This window comes from Crocodylus siamensis, chromosome 8 (assembly GCF_052110815.1).
Source record: "Crocodylus siamensis isolate JL-2025a chromosome 8, ASM5211081v1, whole genome shotgun sequence".
Lineage (NCBI taxonomy): Eukaryota > Metazoa > Chordata > Crocodylia > Crocodylidae > Crocodylus > Crocodylus siamensis.
In genome coordinates this window covers 2038802-2054287 of record NC_143402.1, presented here as the reverse complement: position 1 = coordinate 2054287, position 15486 = coordinate 2038802, and the positions used below count along the sequence as shown (strand labels likewise).

General features: G+C 49.1%; 1 protein-coding gene and 1 pseudogene across 2 annotated transcripts in view; one reads left to right on the top strand and one right to left on the bottom strand.

Annotated features, from left to right (window-relative positions):
* Positions 1-202: 202 nt before the first annotated feature.
* Positions 203-15486, bottom strand: part of DOCK11 (dedicator of cytokinesis 11) — a 97643-nt gene continuing 82359 nt past the window's right edge. The window contains exons 51-54 of one of the 2 annotated variants that reach the window (XM_090061698.1): positions 12992-13092; positions 11865-12003; positions 2338-2355; positions 2104-2241 (exon numbers count right to left, since the gene is read on the bottom strand). In XM_090061698.1, coding sequence (XP_089917824.1) covers positions 2350-2355; positions 11865-12003; positions 12992-13092 — 246 coding nt within the window. In that variant the 3' untranslated portion in view covers positions 2104-2241; positions 2338-2349. Of the gene's footprint in view, positions 2242-2337; positions 2356-11864; positions 12004-12991; positions 13093-15486 lie in introns of both variants that reach the window. The other variant, XM_090061697.1, reaches the window with a different exon arrangement.
* LOC149857988 (uncharacterized protein T26G10.4-like) lies at positions 7516-10296 on the top strand (annotated as a pseudogene).

Below are 15486 nucleotides of genomic sequence, written 5' to 3'. Positions count from 1 at the left end.
CGCCTCTCTGGTAACCTGTTCCAGTGCTTCACCACCCTCCTAGTGAGATATTTTCCTAATATCCAAATTCCACTTCCCTTGCTGCAGCTTGAGCCCATTGCTCCTTGTCTTGTCATCTGCCCTCACTGAGAACAGTCCAGCTCCATCCTCTTGGCAAGCCCCCTGCAGGGAGTTGCAGGCTGCTATTAAAGTAGTCGAAAGCTGCCAATTAGCTTTTATTTCTTGATGTTGTTTATTGCCAAGGGTATTCTCAAAACATGTTTTCAATACTGTGAACAGAAGTAATATTTCATACCTGTCCTAATTTGACAACTTCTTATCTTTTCAAAGAGTAAGTTGGGAAGCAGCATCTGCTGTTAAACATTTTTCATGGCAAGCTTTAAGACAAAGAATTAGTGACCATAACTCACTGTACTCATCTTTCTTCCTCTTTTTGTGAAGTTAAATTTGGATGCTGCCTAGGACACAAACTGGCAGATATGTCATCTGTTTGCTATATTGGCATATCTGTGTTTTGCTTACCACTACAAATTATATAGGGAAAAATCACGGAACAGGCAATCTCATTCCTGAAAGACCATCCTAATTTTTGACACTTGGCACCATGCAGGACATAATGTTTAAAAAAAAAAAAAAGGCAGTGATCTATTTACTATATAGTCACCACTTTTATTATGGAAATTAGAGGTTTACCATGTTATAGGGTTGACCATGCTCAGACACTAAGGCCAAGCAAAATAGCTGGCTGCTACCTGTTTTGTTTTGTATATATTTGTGTATTTTGGTATGTACCTCATTTTATTAATCCGGAAAATAAAAGCTCTGCAGGGACTTTAAGATGAGTGGAACTCTCTTCAGTGTAGGTGCGATTTTGAAAATAAAAGACATCACCTGCATTGCTAAGGGGTGAAAGAGAATACATGAAAGAATTACTGAATAAGCCCAGGGATCTAATTTTTTCTCTTCCCACAGATCTGAATATATCTGTGTGCTATGAAAGAGATAAATACTGGCAAAGTGCCTATGGCGGAGGAGGGAGGAATTGATGAGATTCTTGGATTTATGTTTTCTTTACCCATCTGCCAAGAAAAGACTGTTTTCAGAAAAAATGTGTTAAAAACTTGTGGGATTACAACATAACCCTAGGAGATATGCTAAGTAAAAGGACATGTACATCTGGGGTTTGTCACAAAACTTAAAAAAATCTATTAAATAAAAGTTATTTCAATCCAAGAAGTTCCCAGTGTAAAATCTTCCTTCTGGCAAATGGTAGAACTTTCAAAAAGGAGCTGAAGTGCCAGAACCCCAAACCCACTTGAGACAGACCTCAGTCATTGGTTTATTTTACATACACAACATGCATCTCAATCAAGCCTGACCTCTCTGAGGAATGGAAAGGATTAGATTTCTTGCAGATCTTGGTGATTATGACCCTTGCACATAGTGCAGAATAGGCCAAAGGCAAGCACCAGCTACAGTTGTCTCCCTTAGCCACAGAAGCCTTACTTCAGATTTCTTTAGCAGAGTGTGTGTTTGTGGCTTCTGCATTAGGTTTTCTGGTTATGACTTATGGCGGGTTCACAGGTGGCAAGTCTAATCACGGGAAACTTATGCCCTTGGTGTTTTGGGTGACCATATCCCTTTTGTGAGGGTCAGGATTCCTTCTCAATTCTCCAAGGGGACTGACCATTACACCTACCTGCATACCCTGTGGCCAAGAGACTGGAAATACATTAGCAGCAATATTGCACATACTAAAATTCCTATACACTGTACGCTACTTTCTACTTACAAAGAAGTTTTACATTTTATTCTATTCCATTGTACAGCTTTACATAGTACCTTTCCCAATTCATAATTCAGCAATTCAGTACAGACTTGGACAGATGGCTTTCAGTGTTGTACTGTATAAATTTAACTAAAAAAAGTACAAAATAAGCACAGTGGTGTAAATGTCCAGGCACTTCCAACATTGCTCAGCAAAATAAGCAAGCACCCTGTTTGAAAGCACTTTAATTTTGGGGGGAAAAATACTGAAGGTTTCCTGGTCACTAGTTTTAACATCCTCCGCACAGTTCTGTATGTTCCTGAGTAAGATTTGTAGAACACCATTTTCAAGTTCATATGTCAGCAGTGATCCTAGGTGAGAAATAACCTGTCACCAGATGTCCCACTGATTGCACAAAATACATGTAGAGAGTCATGTATCCAGGAAGAATGCATTGTATCTTCTTGGTACAGCTAAACAAAACAAAGGAGAAATTAAATACATGTTTGCAACTCATCCTTTTAAATAGCTTTTAAAAAACACACAAGGCAAAAGTAGTATAGAATTACCCAATCAGGTCTTCAAAGCTGGATTGCAAAGGCAGCATAACAAAGAAATGAGAAAGAAGGGTTACTCAGTACCAACACTATAATATTTACATAGATACACTGTTAGTTGAATTTCACTGAAGAGAGACTACTGTTAACTTCAAGAAAGGTAAGTCTTGCTCTATCTAAGACTTCTTTTGCCACAACTATGTATAGTAACAATACCTGAAATATGTTCTTAAAATGGTAACTGAGTTATTAACAAGGCAAAGTAAGCTCCCACTGAAAGATGCTATTCAGCCTAAAATAGCACTGCATAATGAGTCTTGATAAATGACATGCATGACTTAGTGGTCAACCTTCTTACAGCGCAGACAGAAAAGTGCACAACTGCCCACAAACAAAAGAGACAGCTACAGTAAACGCTCTGTTATCCGGCATCCCCGTCTGGTGCACTCCTGGGCATAAGTGTGTGAGGGGACAGGGAGGGGAGGCCCTGTGCAGGCTGCTTTGCCCTGGGGCTGTGGGCCAAAGTGGCAGGAACTCTGCTCGCAGTGGCAGCAAAACCCAGATGTGGTACTTCTGGTTTTGCTGCTGCTGCATCCCTTTGATGCCAGTTAATAGAGTTTTCCAGCTAATAAAGTGCCAGTTAACACAGCTTTTGCTGTACATACACTTAGAGAGCTTTCTCATAATCTGATTTTGGTAGACTTAAGTCTTATAGCCACAGTGATTTCTCTAGTTTGGAAAGGAAGAATGTGAATCAGGGTGGTACTTTATAGGCCCACTGGTTCAGAGAGCCATAAGCTTTTGTAGGCAACCTACTTGGTCAGGTACAATGAATGGACCCTGGTTTAGAAAGTAAACCGGTACTTAAATCTGTGAAGTAACTATCAGGCTTGGTAGGAAAGACCAACAGGAACCTGCTTGTATGACTTACGAATTGCAAAATACCAGGTGTTATAATTTCTTTTAAATACAAAGGAGTTCTGGGCCCTCCCTACATAAGCAAGAAGCCCTCATGTTGCAGTGGGTTTCAGTAAAGCCTGCAGCTGAACTCGTGCTGAATTTGCAAGTTTAGAGATGATTGGACTATTTTTGGTACTTTCAGAAAGCTTGTCTGGGGCTCTTACAGAACAACTGGAGACTGAAAACATTGTTTAGGTGTTCTTATCCTCCTTTGCTAGGACAGGGCACACTCTACAATATGCTATTTATCTTGTTTTCTCTGGACTTCCAAGAGCTGCTCTTGGGATAGCTGAGGGGTGGTGAGTCAATGCACTGGGTATCCTGGTAGGGTAAAGGAATTATCCTGATGAAAATCCTACATCTTTTAACTGCAGTTAGCCATCTACTTCTGTTCCTCCATGTTTCCTTCCCTCCTGTCTCCCTTCTCATTCTTAAGGGACCTGAAGGCCTGTTGCAGGGGCACTTAATGAGTCGTCCTCCTGCCCCACTATCTTTTCACAGAGGAAAATATTGGTGTGCTTTTGGTTTTTTAGACTGTGCAACCGTTGATCTGTATTTTTTTCTTTCCAGTTGGGACCTTAAGTTAGCACATTTTTCTTGCCTATGCTTAACTGAGGAATTTTTCAGAAGAGGAAAATAATATTTAATTATAATTTAGAACTATTAAAAGCACTAAGGTTTCAAAGCCAGCCATATCCACCTGTGATAAATTACAGAAATGTAAAGATAATTTCTGTACATAGGAAAAGTTGGACTTTTCCTTCTGGAGAATGCAAGATGCTAGACCTACACATACACACAGAAAAGTCTGGCATCCTTAACTCGTCTCTAACCTGCAAAGTTCAGTCAATGGAGTAACGCCGCCTAGTAACCAAAGATGATGAGACTGGCCTGGTAAACATGTTTTGATAATACGGAGCATTTTAACAATGCATCTCTATTCTAGGGTGCCCCTAACTGCTGTGCTTCTATAGTGCTGATTTGCTTTCAATTTGAATATTGCGGAATTTGGAGGCCACAAAAGTTTTAGCCTCTGTATTCAAATTTAACTGCATGGAGAAGTTTGTCTGCAACAAGCCCAAAGTAAGCAGGTGCAGCTCTTACAAAATTCTTTGTGCAAAATTCAGCAGACAAGAGAACAGGGTTAAATCTGTAGTAAAAGGCCAAGCAACATGAGTGCGACCCACCAAGAACATGGCACAGGTACATAGCTGGAAAAGCAACTAACAAGAGGCTGCAAGATAAAGCAGGGGCCACCCTCATATCCAAATCACCCCTAACACTCACAAGGCTGAATTCAGACAAAAGAAAGCAATTCCCCTGACCTGCACTGAGGTTTCATTTGATTGTGTCAAGGGCCCTGTTTCATCCCCATAAACACCAAATTGGTGTAAATTGCACGTGATCTGCAAATCGAGTTGTTGCTCACACGTAGGTTCCAACCACCTTACACAGGCCCGTGTCACTACGGAACTTGGCTAACTTTGTTAAAAGAAACCTGACACTGTCATCTATAAATACGGATGTCAGACAATTACCAGCGGACGGAACTCTTGACTAAGACGTTAAAACAGTCTTTTGCATGACCCTTCTTTCATGCCATTTTAGATGAAAAACAGTTCAGTTTAACTTTTTCATTTTAAGCAATTATATTTAATGTTCTAATGTGAGAGTCTTCATTTTTATATGTAACCTAGTTTGGAAATTCTGAAAACACTTTTTTCTTTGAGGCACAAGCATTTTGAATTGCACCCTGATCATTTTATAGGCCTGATACTGTACTTATAATGTATTAGCCTTTTTGTTTTATTTTAGCAAAGCCAAAATTAAAGATGTCATTCCAGAGACAGGGAGATCACTTCTGTAAAGAATACATTTGAGTACTTGGCAAAAGTGCCCCCACCTTGCATAGATCCTCCACTATATAAAGACTGGAACTGTACGTGGTTTCTGTATCTGTGCAATTAAATATTAGAAATCCTGGGTTAAGCTGCAGAAGCGTGGCCAAAAGCAGAAGGCTCCAAAGCCTGTTTCTGAGCAACCGCAACATGACCTTGTATGGGAAATTAGCTTGGTCAGCAAAAGAAAGCAAACAATTTGTGTGTCCAGCTGAACTAGATCAGATTATACAGAGTACATGGCCTGAAATTAGATAATCCAAACCCACTATATCATACTGTATACATATTAGTAGGAATAACTGATGTAACCAAAGGTATTAGATGTAGTTTAGTTTTAATAGATGTATCTGTTTGTGGTTTTTCAGATAAGTGATTAAAAAACCAGAGCAGCGCTGCTCACAAAAACCATAAACAACTTAGCCAAAAGAAAGAGGTTGGATGTAGTACTTAGTTGGCTAACATTGTATCGTATGTAACCTAGTTGCGTTCCCCTCCTCTCCCCCATCCCTTGATTGTTAGTCCCTCGCTTGGGCACTTTGCATTTCCATCTCAGCTTTGTCATCTTTTTTTCCTGGATTCCCCACCCAAAACATCTACTAATAAAAGTCAATCTGTTCTTATCAGTTTAATCGCTGAAAAGACAGAGAACCGCTTCTTTTTCAACGCTCAGCCTGGTATTGCACTCCTTCCAGAACCGATGCCCACCCCGTCCGGTAGACTGCTGGAATAATAGCAGCAAAAAGTGAGCTGACTAGCAGCTTGCTTTCTTTTCCTCCAGTGCAGCATGGGTTCTTATCAGTCCTGATGGGTGAGGGAAGGCAGTGCCGCCAGTACGTCCGAAAGAGCGCCGGTTGCGCAAGCCGCCATGCTGCTCAGGCAAATAGCCTATGGGTCATCTGGTTCGCTGGACCCGATGACACGAAAGCCCCGACTCGGGCTAGTAGCCGAAGACCTTGGGTCTCCCTTGGTCGGAGTAGGCAAACGCCTGAGCTCGGAGGACAGAACGTGGGTGAAACACCTCTGGACCAAGGACACCCTGATCCACTAATAAGAACGCTCAAGGCACTTGGAGACCCCTGCTAGGGCGAACCGCTGGCCACGGATCTCGGAAGACCCTCCTAGGAGGGTGAACCAGCAGACCTGAGCTGGCGCCGGACCCTGACGCACCCCCGCGATGTTGGATCCCCGGACATTGACCAACCCCCGGAGGCAGAGAGACTCTCGGAGCCTGGAACCCCGGCTGACGAGAGCCACCTCCCAATGGAGGACCTTGGACCCCAAGGATGCTCCCCGAACAGCGGTGGAGCGCCCTGAGCGGCCCCGGGCCCCCACGGACCCTCGGCAAGGACGGTGAGCCCCGAGCGGTGACGACACACGGACATCTTCATCAGTGACTTGGATGAGGGGGTAGAAAGCACCCTGTTCAAGTTTGCTGATGATACTAAGATGTGGGGGGATGTGGGTGCACTAGAAGGGTGCAATAGGCTACAAGCTGACCTTGACAGGTTGCAACGGTGGGCGGATGAGAATAGGATGGGGTTTAACACTGATAAGTGCAAGGTGTTGCACATGGGGAGGAAGAACCGGCACCACACTTACAGGTTGGGGAACTCCCCTCTTGCCAGCACGGAGACGGAAAAGGATCTTGGAGTCGTCATTGACTCCACGATGAACGTGGGCCGGCAGTGTGGGGAGGCAGTCAAGAAGGCCAATCGTACCCTGTCATGCATCCACAGATGCATCTCGAGCAGGTCCAGGGAGGTGATCCTCCCCCTCTATGCGGCACTGGTCAGGCCGCAGCTGGAGTACTGCGTCCAGTTCTGGGCGCCACACTTCAAGAGGGACGTGGACAATATGGAAAGAGTTCAGAGGAGGGCCACTCGTATGATCAGGGGTCAGCAGGGCAGGCCTTATGAGGATAGGCTACGGGACCTGAACCTGTTTAGCCTCCACAAGAGAAGGCTAAGGGGGGACCTTGTGGCCTGCTACAAACTAGTCAGGGGGGATCAGCAGGTATTGGGGGAGTCCCTGTTCCCCCGTGCGCTGCCAGGAGTGACCAGGAATAATGGTCACAAACTGGCGGAGGGTAAGTTTAGATTAGATATTAGGAGGCGCTACTTCACAGTCAGGGTGGCTAGGGCCTGGAACCAGCTTCCAGGGGAAGTGGTGCAGGCTCCTAGCCTGGGGATTTTTAAAAGGAAGTTAGATGAGCACCTTGCCGGGGTCATCTGACCCCGGGGCTCTTTCCTGCTAAGGCAGGGGGTCGGACTAGATGATCTACCTAGGTCCCTTCCGACTCTAGCTACTATGAAACTATGAAACTATGGCAGATCGACGATGTGACGAGACAACAGACCGCAGCCACAGCGGCCACCCAGGCGCCAGCGCTACAACCCAGCGGTGGCCTCCCGGATCCAGAAGTTGTACCGGGCCAACCGCCCCAAGGCAGTGAGAGAGATCCTAGAGGGGCCCTCGGCTTTCTGCCAGGTCCCCCGGGAGACCCTGTTCCACTATTTCAGCAGGGTCTTCAACCCCCCGGCAGAGGCGGCTGCCCCATGCCCCGCGACCATTGAAGCGCTGACCCCCGTCCCCCCGGCGGAGGGGTTTGAGGAGGCCTTCACGCCACAGGAAGTGGAAGCCCGCCTGAAGAGGACCAGAGACACCGCCCCCGGCAAGAACGGCATCAGGTACGGTCTTCTCAAAAAACGTGACCTAGGCTGCCTCGTTCTTTCTGTTCTCTTTAACAGGTGCAGAGAGTTCTGCCGGACACCCGCCACCTGGAAGAGGGCCATGACAGTCCCACAAGAAGGGGGACCCAACTGACCCGGGCAACTGGAGACCCATTGCCCTGTGCTCCACGGTGGCCAAACTGTACGTCAGCTGCCTGGCGGCCCACATCACCAACTGGGCAGTAACTGGCGGGGCCGTCAGCTGCAGCCAGGAGGGCTTCATGTCAATGGAGGGCTGCTGCAAACACAACTTCACCCTCCAGATGGCCCTGGACAACGCCCGGAGGATCAGGAAGCAGTGCACGGTGGTGTGGCTGGACATCTCCAATGCCTTTGGCTCCGTGCCCCACCGCCACATCTTCAGCACCCTCTGCGAGCTGGGTTTGCCAGATGGCATCATCGACTCGGTGTGAGAGCTCTACCTCGGATGCACCACGACCGTCCGTGCCACCGACGGAGAGACCGTGGAGATCCCCATCCGGTCGGGGGTGAGGCAGGGCTGCCCCCTCAGCCCCATCATCTTCAATCTGGACATGGAACCGCTCCTTCGAGCCGTGGTGGGCGGCCCCGGCGGGCTTGACCTGTACGGTCAGAAGCTGAGCTTCCTGGCCTACACTGACGACCTGGTCTTCCTGGCCCCCGATACCGCCCAGCTGCAGCAGATGCTGCACGTGACGTCTGAGGCGGCCAGATGGATGGGCCTGCACTTCAACATCACCAAGTGCGCCTCCCTACACATCGATGGCAGGCAGAAGAGCCGTGTCCTGGACTCCACCCTCACGATCCAGGGCCAGGTGATGAGGCACCTGCACGACGGCGAGGCCTACTGACACCTGGGGACGCCCACTGGCCACCGGGCCAGGCAGACGCTGGAGGAGACCATCGCCGGGATTGTGCAGGATGCCCACAAGCTGGACTCATCCCTGCTGGCCCCCTGGCAGAAGATCGACGCGGTGAACACCTTCCTCATCCCCCGCGTCATGTTCATCCTGAGAGGCTTGGCGGTCCCCAAGACCCCCCTCAAGAAGGCGGACACCGAGATCCGGCGGCTGCTCAAGAAGTGGCTGCACCTGCCGCTGCGGGCCAGCAACAAGGTCCTGCACATCCCCTACCGGCATGGAGGCGCCAATGTGCCCCGCATGGGAGACCTCTGCGACATCGCGGTGGTCACCCACGCCTTCCGCCTCCTCACCTGCCCGGACGCCACGGTAAGTATCATCGCCACCAGTGCCCTGGAGGAGACCCCCCGCAAGAGGATCGGGTGGCAGCCCACCGGACAAGACTTGGCCACCTTCCTCAGCGGCTCGCTGGAGGGCGAGTTCAGCCGGGACGGTGGGGACTTTACCTCACTGTGGAGCCGAGCCCGCAACGCCATGCGCCGCCTCAGGAGCCGCATCGGCTGTGCCTGGACCTGGACCGAGGAGTGCCGGGAGCTGGGAGTCTGCCTGCACCCAACCCTGCACGCCGACCGCATCACCGTGACGCCCCGCACAAGGTCCTTCCTGGAGAGGTTCCTGAAGGACGCCGTCTGCAACAAGTACGCCGACGACCTGAGGACCAAACCCGACCAGGGCAAGGTCTTCAATGTCACCTCGAAGTGGGATGCTAGCAACCACTTCATGCCCAGCGGGAGCTTCACGCGCTTCGCGGACTGACGTTTCCTCCACCACGCCCGCCTCAACTGCCTGCCTCTGAACGGAGCCGTGCGCTTTGGCCACTGGGACAAGAGGTGCTGATGGTGCGGCTATGTGGCGGAGATCCTCCCCCACGTGCCGTGCGGCTGCAAGCTGCACGCCAGAGCCTGGCAGCTCCGCCACAACACCGTCCAGGACCGCCTGGTGCGGGCCATCCCAGCCGGGGCGGGGGAGATCTCTGTGAACCGCACCATCTCAGGCTGCGAGACCCAGCTGTGCCCTGACATCGTCGTCACGGACCACGAGGCCAAGAAGATCGTGATCGTGGACGTCACCATCCCCTTCGAGAACCGGCCCCAAGCCTTCACCAACGCCCGGGCTCGCAAGCGGGAGAAGTACGCCCCGCTGGCTGACACCCTGAGGGGCCACGGCTACGACGTGACGGTGGACGCGCTCATCGTGGGGGACGCTTGGAGCCTGGGACCCCAGCAATGAGGGCGTCCTCCGCACCGGCCGCATTTCCCACCACTACGCCAAGCTGATGTGCTGCCTCATGGTGTCCGACACCATCCGCTGGTCACGTGACATCTACGTCGAGCACATAACGGGCCACCGCCAGTACACTGACCCCTCCAGACGAGCCGCCGCCGGACTGGACCTGGAGGACACCACCGCCTGAACCGCCCCCTCCCGCTTCGCTTCGCATCGAGAAGATTTCGCCGCCACGGACGACCCCGCCCCACCCAAAGAGGACCCCCGCGATCGGACTTTATGGACTGAGACGCTCTCTCCGAGCCACTTCCTCCAACATTGCGGACCACTGTAATGGGTATGTGTGTATCTATCTCCTTTCCCTCTCAGCGTCGCGACCCCCCCCCCCCCTTCCCCCTTCCCACATCCCCCCACCCCTGGGCTTAGTTGGCTAACATTGTATCGTATGTAACCTAGTCGCGTTCCCCTCCTCTCCCCCATCCCTCGATTGTTAGTCCCTCGCTCGGGTGCTTTGTATTTCCATCTCAGCTTTGTCATCTTTTTCCTGGACTCCCCGTCCAAAACATCTACTAATAAAAGTCATTCCATTCTGGTGAAAGAAGGAGAGAAGGGAGCCTTCCTTCCAGAACTAACTTTCACAGGAACATAAATCCCAACTAATTGACATCTTCCATGTTGACAAGGCAACTGGTTCAGTCCAGTTCCAAAAGTTTCAGCAAAACAAAGAAATCTAAATATATCCAGTCAAAGTGTAGATCAGTAATTCTTTGCCAGGGAAACTGGGTGCCACTTAATTCACAAGAGTCATGGAATGGTGCCTGGAGTCCAATGAGGGGTGAGGACCTCTGGGGTAGATAAACTTGCATCATTAAGGATCTGTGGTTGTAAACTTGGGGAGTTCAGGGAATAACAGGGCTGAGTTGCTGAGGGAACTGAACAGTTAACAAGAATTCAGAGCCTACACCCATCCTCCCAGGCATGAGTATGTTTTTGCATTTCCACTGCCTCAACTGAGCGCTAGTTCCATGTATGTTTAGCTTTCCAATAAAGTGATTCTCTTGAGAAGAGACAGGCACACTCAGTCTTTAATCCAGGGCCCATCAGACAAGCTAAACTCCCTTTCCCTAATTTGGAGTTGGAGGGCTTCCCTTCAACTTCAGGCAGCCAACTTGCTTCTGATTTCACAGCGCGTTAGTAGTAAGGTAAACATATTTTTCCTGCATCTGTTCAAACTGTGTTATTAATCACAAATGCATTTAAATAACACCTTTCCTAGAAAGATCTCAACACACATTTACCATGTGGGCACGCGTATTGATATAAGAGATACAGACGCACAAAATCACATCCATCTCTAACCTGTGTTTTACTACCCATGCTCTTTTGCAGTGCACACTAACAGCACCCTGCAGTGTAGACAGAAAACAAAAAATATAAATCTTTAACAAACACTGGAAAAGGAATTTAGACAAGCATGTTCCATCAAAGCAAACTGTAATTCTTCTAGCAAGCTGAGACTTGTTACCCTATCCTTGCAAAAGAAAACAAACCACAGACTATATATTATCCGCAACTGGCCAGAATCCTAGTTATGTGCATCTGGAAGGCTGTACCCTGAAGCAAGGGTTTTGGATCAATACTCTGAGCTTAGAATCACCCCCACTTCTCTATTCACCTGCCTCAATTTTTATATTCAGTTAAAAACAGCAAAAGGAAAATCTGAGACAGTTTTAAATCCTGAAGTAAAAATCCAGGATAAAGGGCCTGCACACCCAGCGCAGCTGTGTTTGGATCCATGCTATTTCAAGTCTATTAATACATGCCTGTTCGTGAATGATGTCAGAAAGCTCTTTCACCATGTCTCTGAAGTTTGATTTTAGCCCTTCATGGTACTCTGCTTGGTCTTCCTTAATGAGTCGCTCGTTAAGTTCCAGAGACATTCCACAGGCTTGTATAAACTTCCTGTAAATGAAAAGAAGAGAAGTTGGGCATCAGGGTTTCTCCTTCAAATCTTCCCAAAGGTGCAGAAAACAAAACAGATGTGTCTAACTATGTACAGGGTTGCACAGGGGTGAAGTGATAAACAGAACTTCCAGTCCAGAAACTGGATTAGATTTGTTCTTCTCACAGTCCCACTTCTCCTGGACTCTGAGCCTGCAGGCACATAACAACCATGTGTCTGTAATATTCAAAGACTGTCACATGAAAGAGAAGACCCTGGCTGGTCCTTGTGTCTGCACAGCTGGGTTTGAGTACCAGACATCTCGTTTGCGAGGCCTGCATGTGTGCCTGGCAGAGTTGCAAACTCTGCTCCTTTACTACTTCCCTGGGATGTTCAGGGGCCAAGAGAAAGGTGGCCACAACGCTTCTCCTGGTGTGTGCAGCAGCTACATGAGGGGAGAGACATCTGAACCCAGTACAACACTGCAGCAGTTGGAGAGCAGAACTAGGAGGGCCAGGGAGATTCAGGGACCGTTCCACCAGTGGCAAAGGCAGACCAGGAGGGAGGAAGACACTGGAAAGCACAAAAGTTCACCTGACTGGAAGGAGGAAGGGAATTGCTAGCTTTAATGCTCTCTTGAGAAGCACTCAGGCACTACAGTGATGGGAGCGGAGGCAGAATGACAGGTTAGACAGCAATAGGAAGTTAAATGTTTTAACATTTCCCTGTTCAGCATTCCCCAGTGAAAGGAACAAATTCAGTAAGTCTGGGTTTCACAGCTCTCCATTCAGAAGGGAGTCAGGACATTACGCCTGGCAATGGACAAGCTAGCCATGGAGATATTACTGTGCCTGGAAAGTAGAAGGCAGCCTCTTTCCAACTGCAAACACATAATACTAAGTCCTGCATTTCTATTCCAAATCTTAACTTCCATAATAAAAGATACTGTACATAAGAGCAAATACCAAACGTTAGCCAGAAAACAGATTAATTACCTAGGTAACCTACCTGAACATTTCTTTTAGCTCATTCACCTTCTTGATGGGGTACTTGCTGGACTGAGTGTCACTCAGGAAAGCCCTTGCATAGGCCAGCGGGCCAGCATTGACCTACAATACAAAACAGAAAGACTCATTTATGCCATCATTTTTATGGTAGTGTTGGAGTGATGTTGCGGCTGTGGTGGTCCAGAAATTACTTAAGAGGGAAGGATTTTTGTGGGTGAAATCTGTGCCAATGGCATGGTTGGGCTAGAATTAGACAAATGTTTGCATGCAATCTTCATTGGGTCCAAGTAAAAAAAGCAGGCACAACAATGATTAAAAACAGATTCTAAAAGTCCCACTATTTGTAATCATTGCTGTGCTTGCTGCTTTTCCTCAGACCTGATGAAGAATGCCTTGCACGCAAAGGCTTGTTTACATCTCATCCACACAGCTGGTTTAATAAAAGAAATCACCCCCAACAATCCTTGTCTCTCGGAAAGTTTTTATGTTAATTTTGGAGGACAGAGGATAACAGATTTGTCTAACTGGAAGTGTTGCTTATGGAGGGACAGCAGACCACTAATTCTACACTCCTATTAGGTATAAGGCAGAGTGCTAATTATATAATGGGAGGTCCTAAATTTCCAGAAGTTAGGCCTGGCTTTTTCTATCGGCAATCTTTAAAATGCAAAATGATACAGGGGGAAAGAATGACAACCTGTTTCCTGATGATTTTTTTTTTTTTAATTTCCTTTCTGGCATGCGAGATGCCTGGGCCTCGTCTCAAGTTGGGGACAGGTCAGGAACTATAAAGAGGCTGTTTATAGAGGATGTCTGGCTGACATTTCCATGCCAGTGTCTTAGACTTAATACACATAATCAGCCTCTATCCATAATCAAATCATGTGCAAATATGCATGGGTCCAATCCTGTGAGCACTAGTAGCTGGGTGTAACGTTTGTTTGCTATCATGAGCAGTCCCATAGGCTTACAAGACTGAACACAATGCTCAGTTCTGTTGGAAAGATCAACCTTGTAATGCTCTACAGAGCAGATTAATAATTTCTGGAAAGTAAGCATGTTGCCAACAGTTGTGGTATGTGTGGGAGGGGCACTCTGGTGCCCTGCTCCTATGAAGGGATACAGGTGCCAGTTGCCGGGACAACCGCAGTTGGTCAGCTGACCAGGAGTGGGCAGGGCCTGGAGTATATAAACAGCCCAGGCTGAAGCCTAGCAAGCAGTTCCCCTCGGCAGCTGAGGAAGAGAGAGCTCTGCTGGGAGTTGGAATAGCAGAGCAGCCCAAGGGCCTGAAACAGCTCCTGGGTGAGGAGAAACCCCTGGTAGGGGTTTGAGGGAGGTTTAGCCAGAGGGCTAGAGTTTGCATTATAATCAGGAAGCTCATTTTTGTGTTGCAGCCGATTGGCTTATGGTTTTGCTTTGTTGTGTAATACCGGAGGACGGGGTGAGGCTATAAGGGGTGGAGGAGGCCTCATAGGGACCACGCAGTAGTATGGGAGGGTTCCTGGCACCGCAGAGGGCACAGCTTTGGTAGGGGACAGCGAGAAGCCCTGGAGTGAGAGACCGGAGGGCCAGGTGAGGCTAACAGCGGTTGGAGGAGGCCTCAGTGGGGCTCCACAGTGGTGGGGACCCCGGTGCCAGTGAGGGCACCGCATTTAGGGGTGCACTACCCCAGCCCTGAGAAGGGGCACAGAGGACGGGGGCTAGATAAGGACGAGGCTGCCTGAGCCCCCACAGGAATTGTTGACCCAAGCAGGGGATTTAGGGGCCAGGCACGGCTATGGTCACCTGAGCCCCAAGCGCAGAGAAAGGCCCTAGTGTGGGCTGAGCCCCAGGGAGGGGCGTTTAGGCAAGAAGCCCAGTGAGGACACAACGTTCAGGGGGCACTGACCCCAGCCCTGTGACAGGGGCATGGTGGATTTTGGGGCCAGGCATGGCTAAGGCCACCGGAGCCCCAACTGCATGGAGCACCAGTGTGGGCACCAGCAAGAAGCCCGGAGGGTGCTCGTGTTAAGCCCCAGGGTGGGCACACATGAATAGAAGCCCAGGGTAGGGTGCTGATATAGAGACGAGCCCTAGGGGAGGGCGATCCTATACAGGCGGACGCACAGAGAGAGGCCCCGAAGGGGCGAGTGCGCGGAGAGAAGCCCCGAGAGGGCTAGCGAGCAGAGGGGCGCCAGTTGCGTGACAAGCCCAGGGGCGCAGAAAGGAAAACCGACCAGATAACGTCCGGAACATCTGCGAGGCTTGGGGCGTGGTACAGGGGAGGCTGGAGCCATGCATAGCCCATAAGGCTGGGGTGCACCAGGTCACTCCATACAGAATAGGGGCCAGGATAAACAGAGCACTGTGTCCAAGGGGACAAAAGGCAGCCTCCATTATACAATTAGATAACAGCAAAGACGTGGCGGGCGAGAAACGAGGGTGCTTTAGCGCCAACTTGGCACGGTAGGGGGCGTTGGAGAGATCACGGCCGCGCTGTGACAGTATGTAAACACT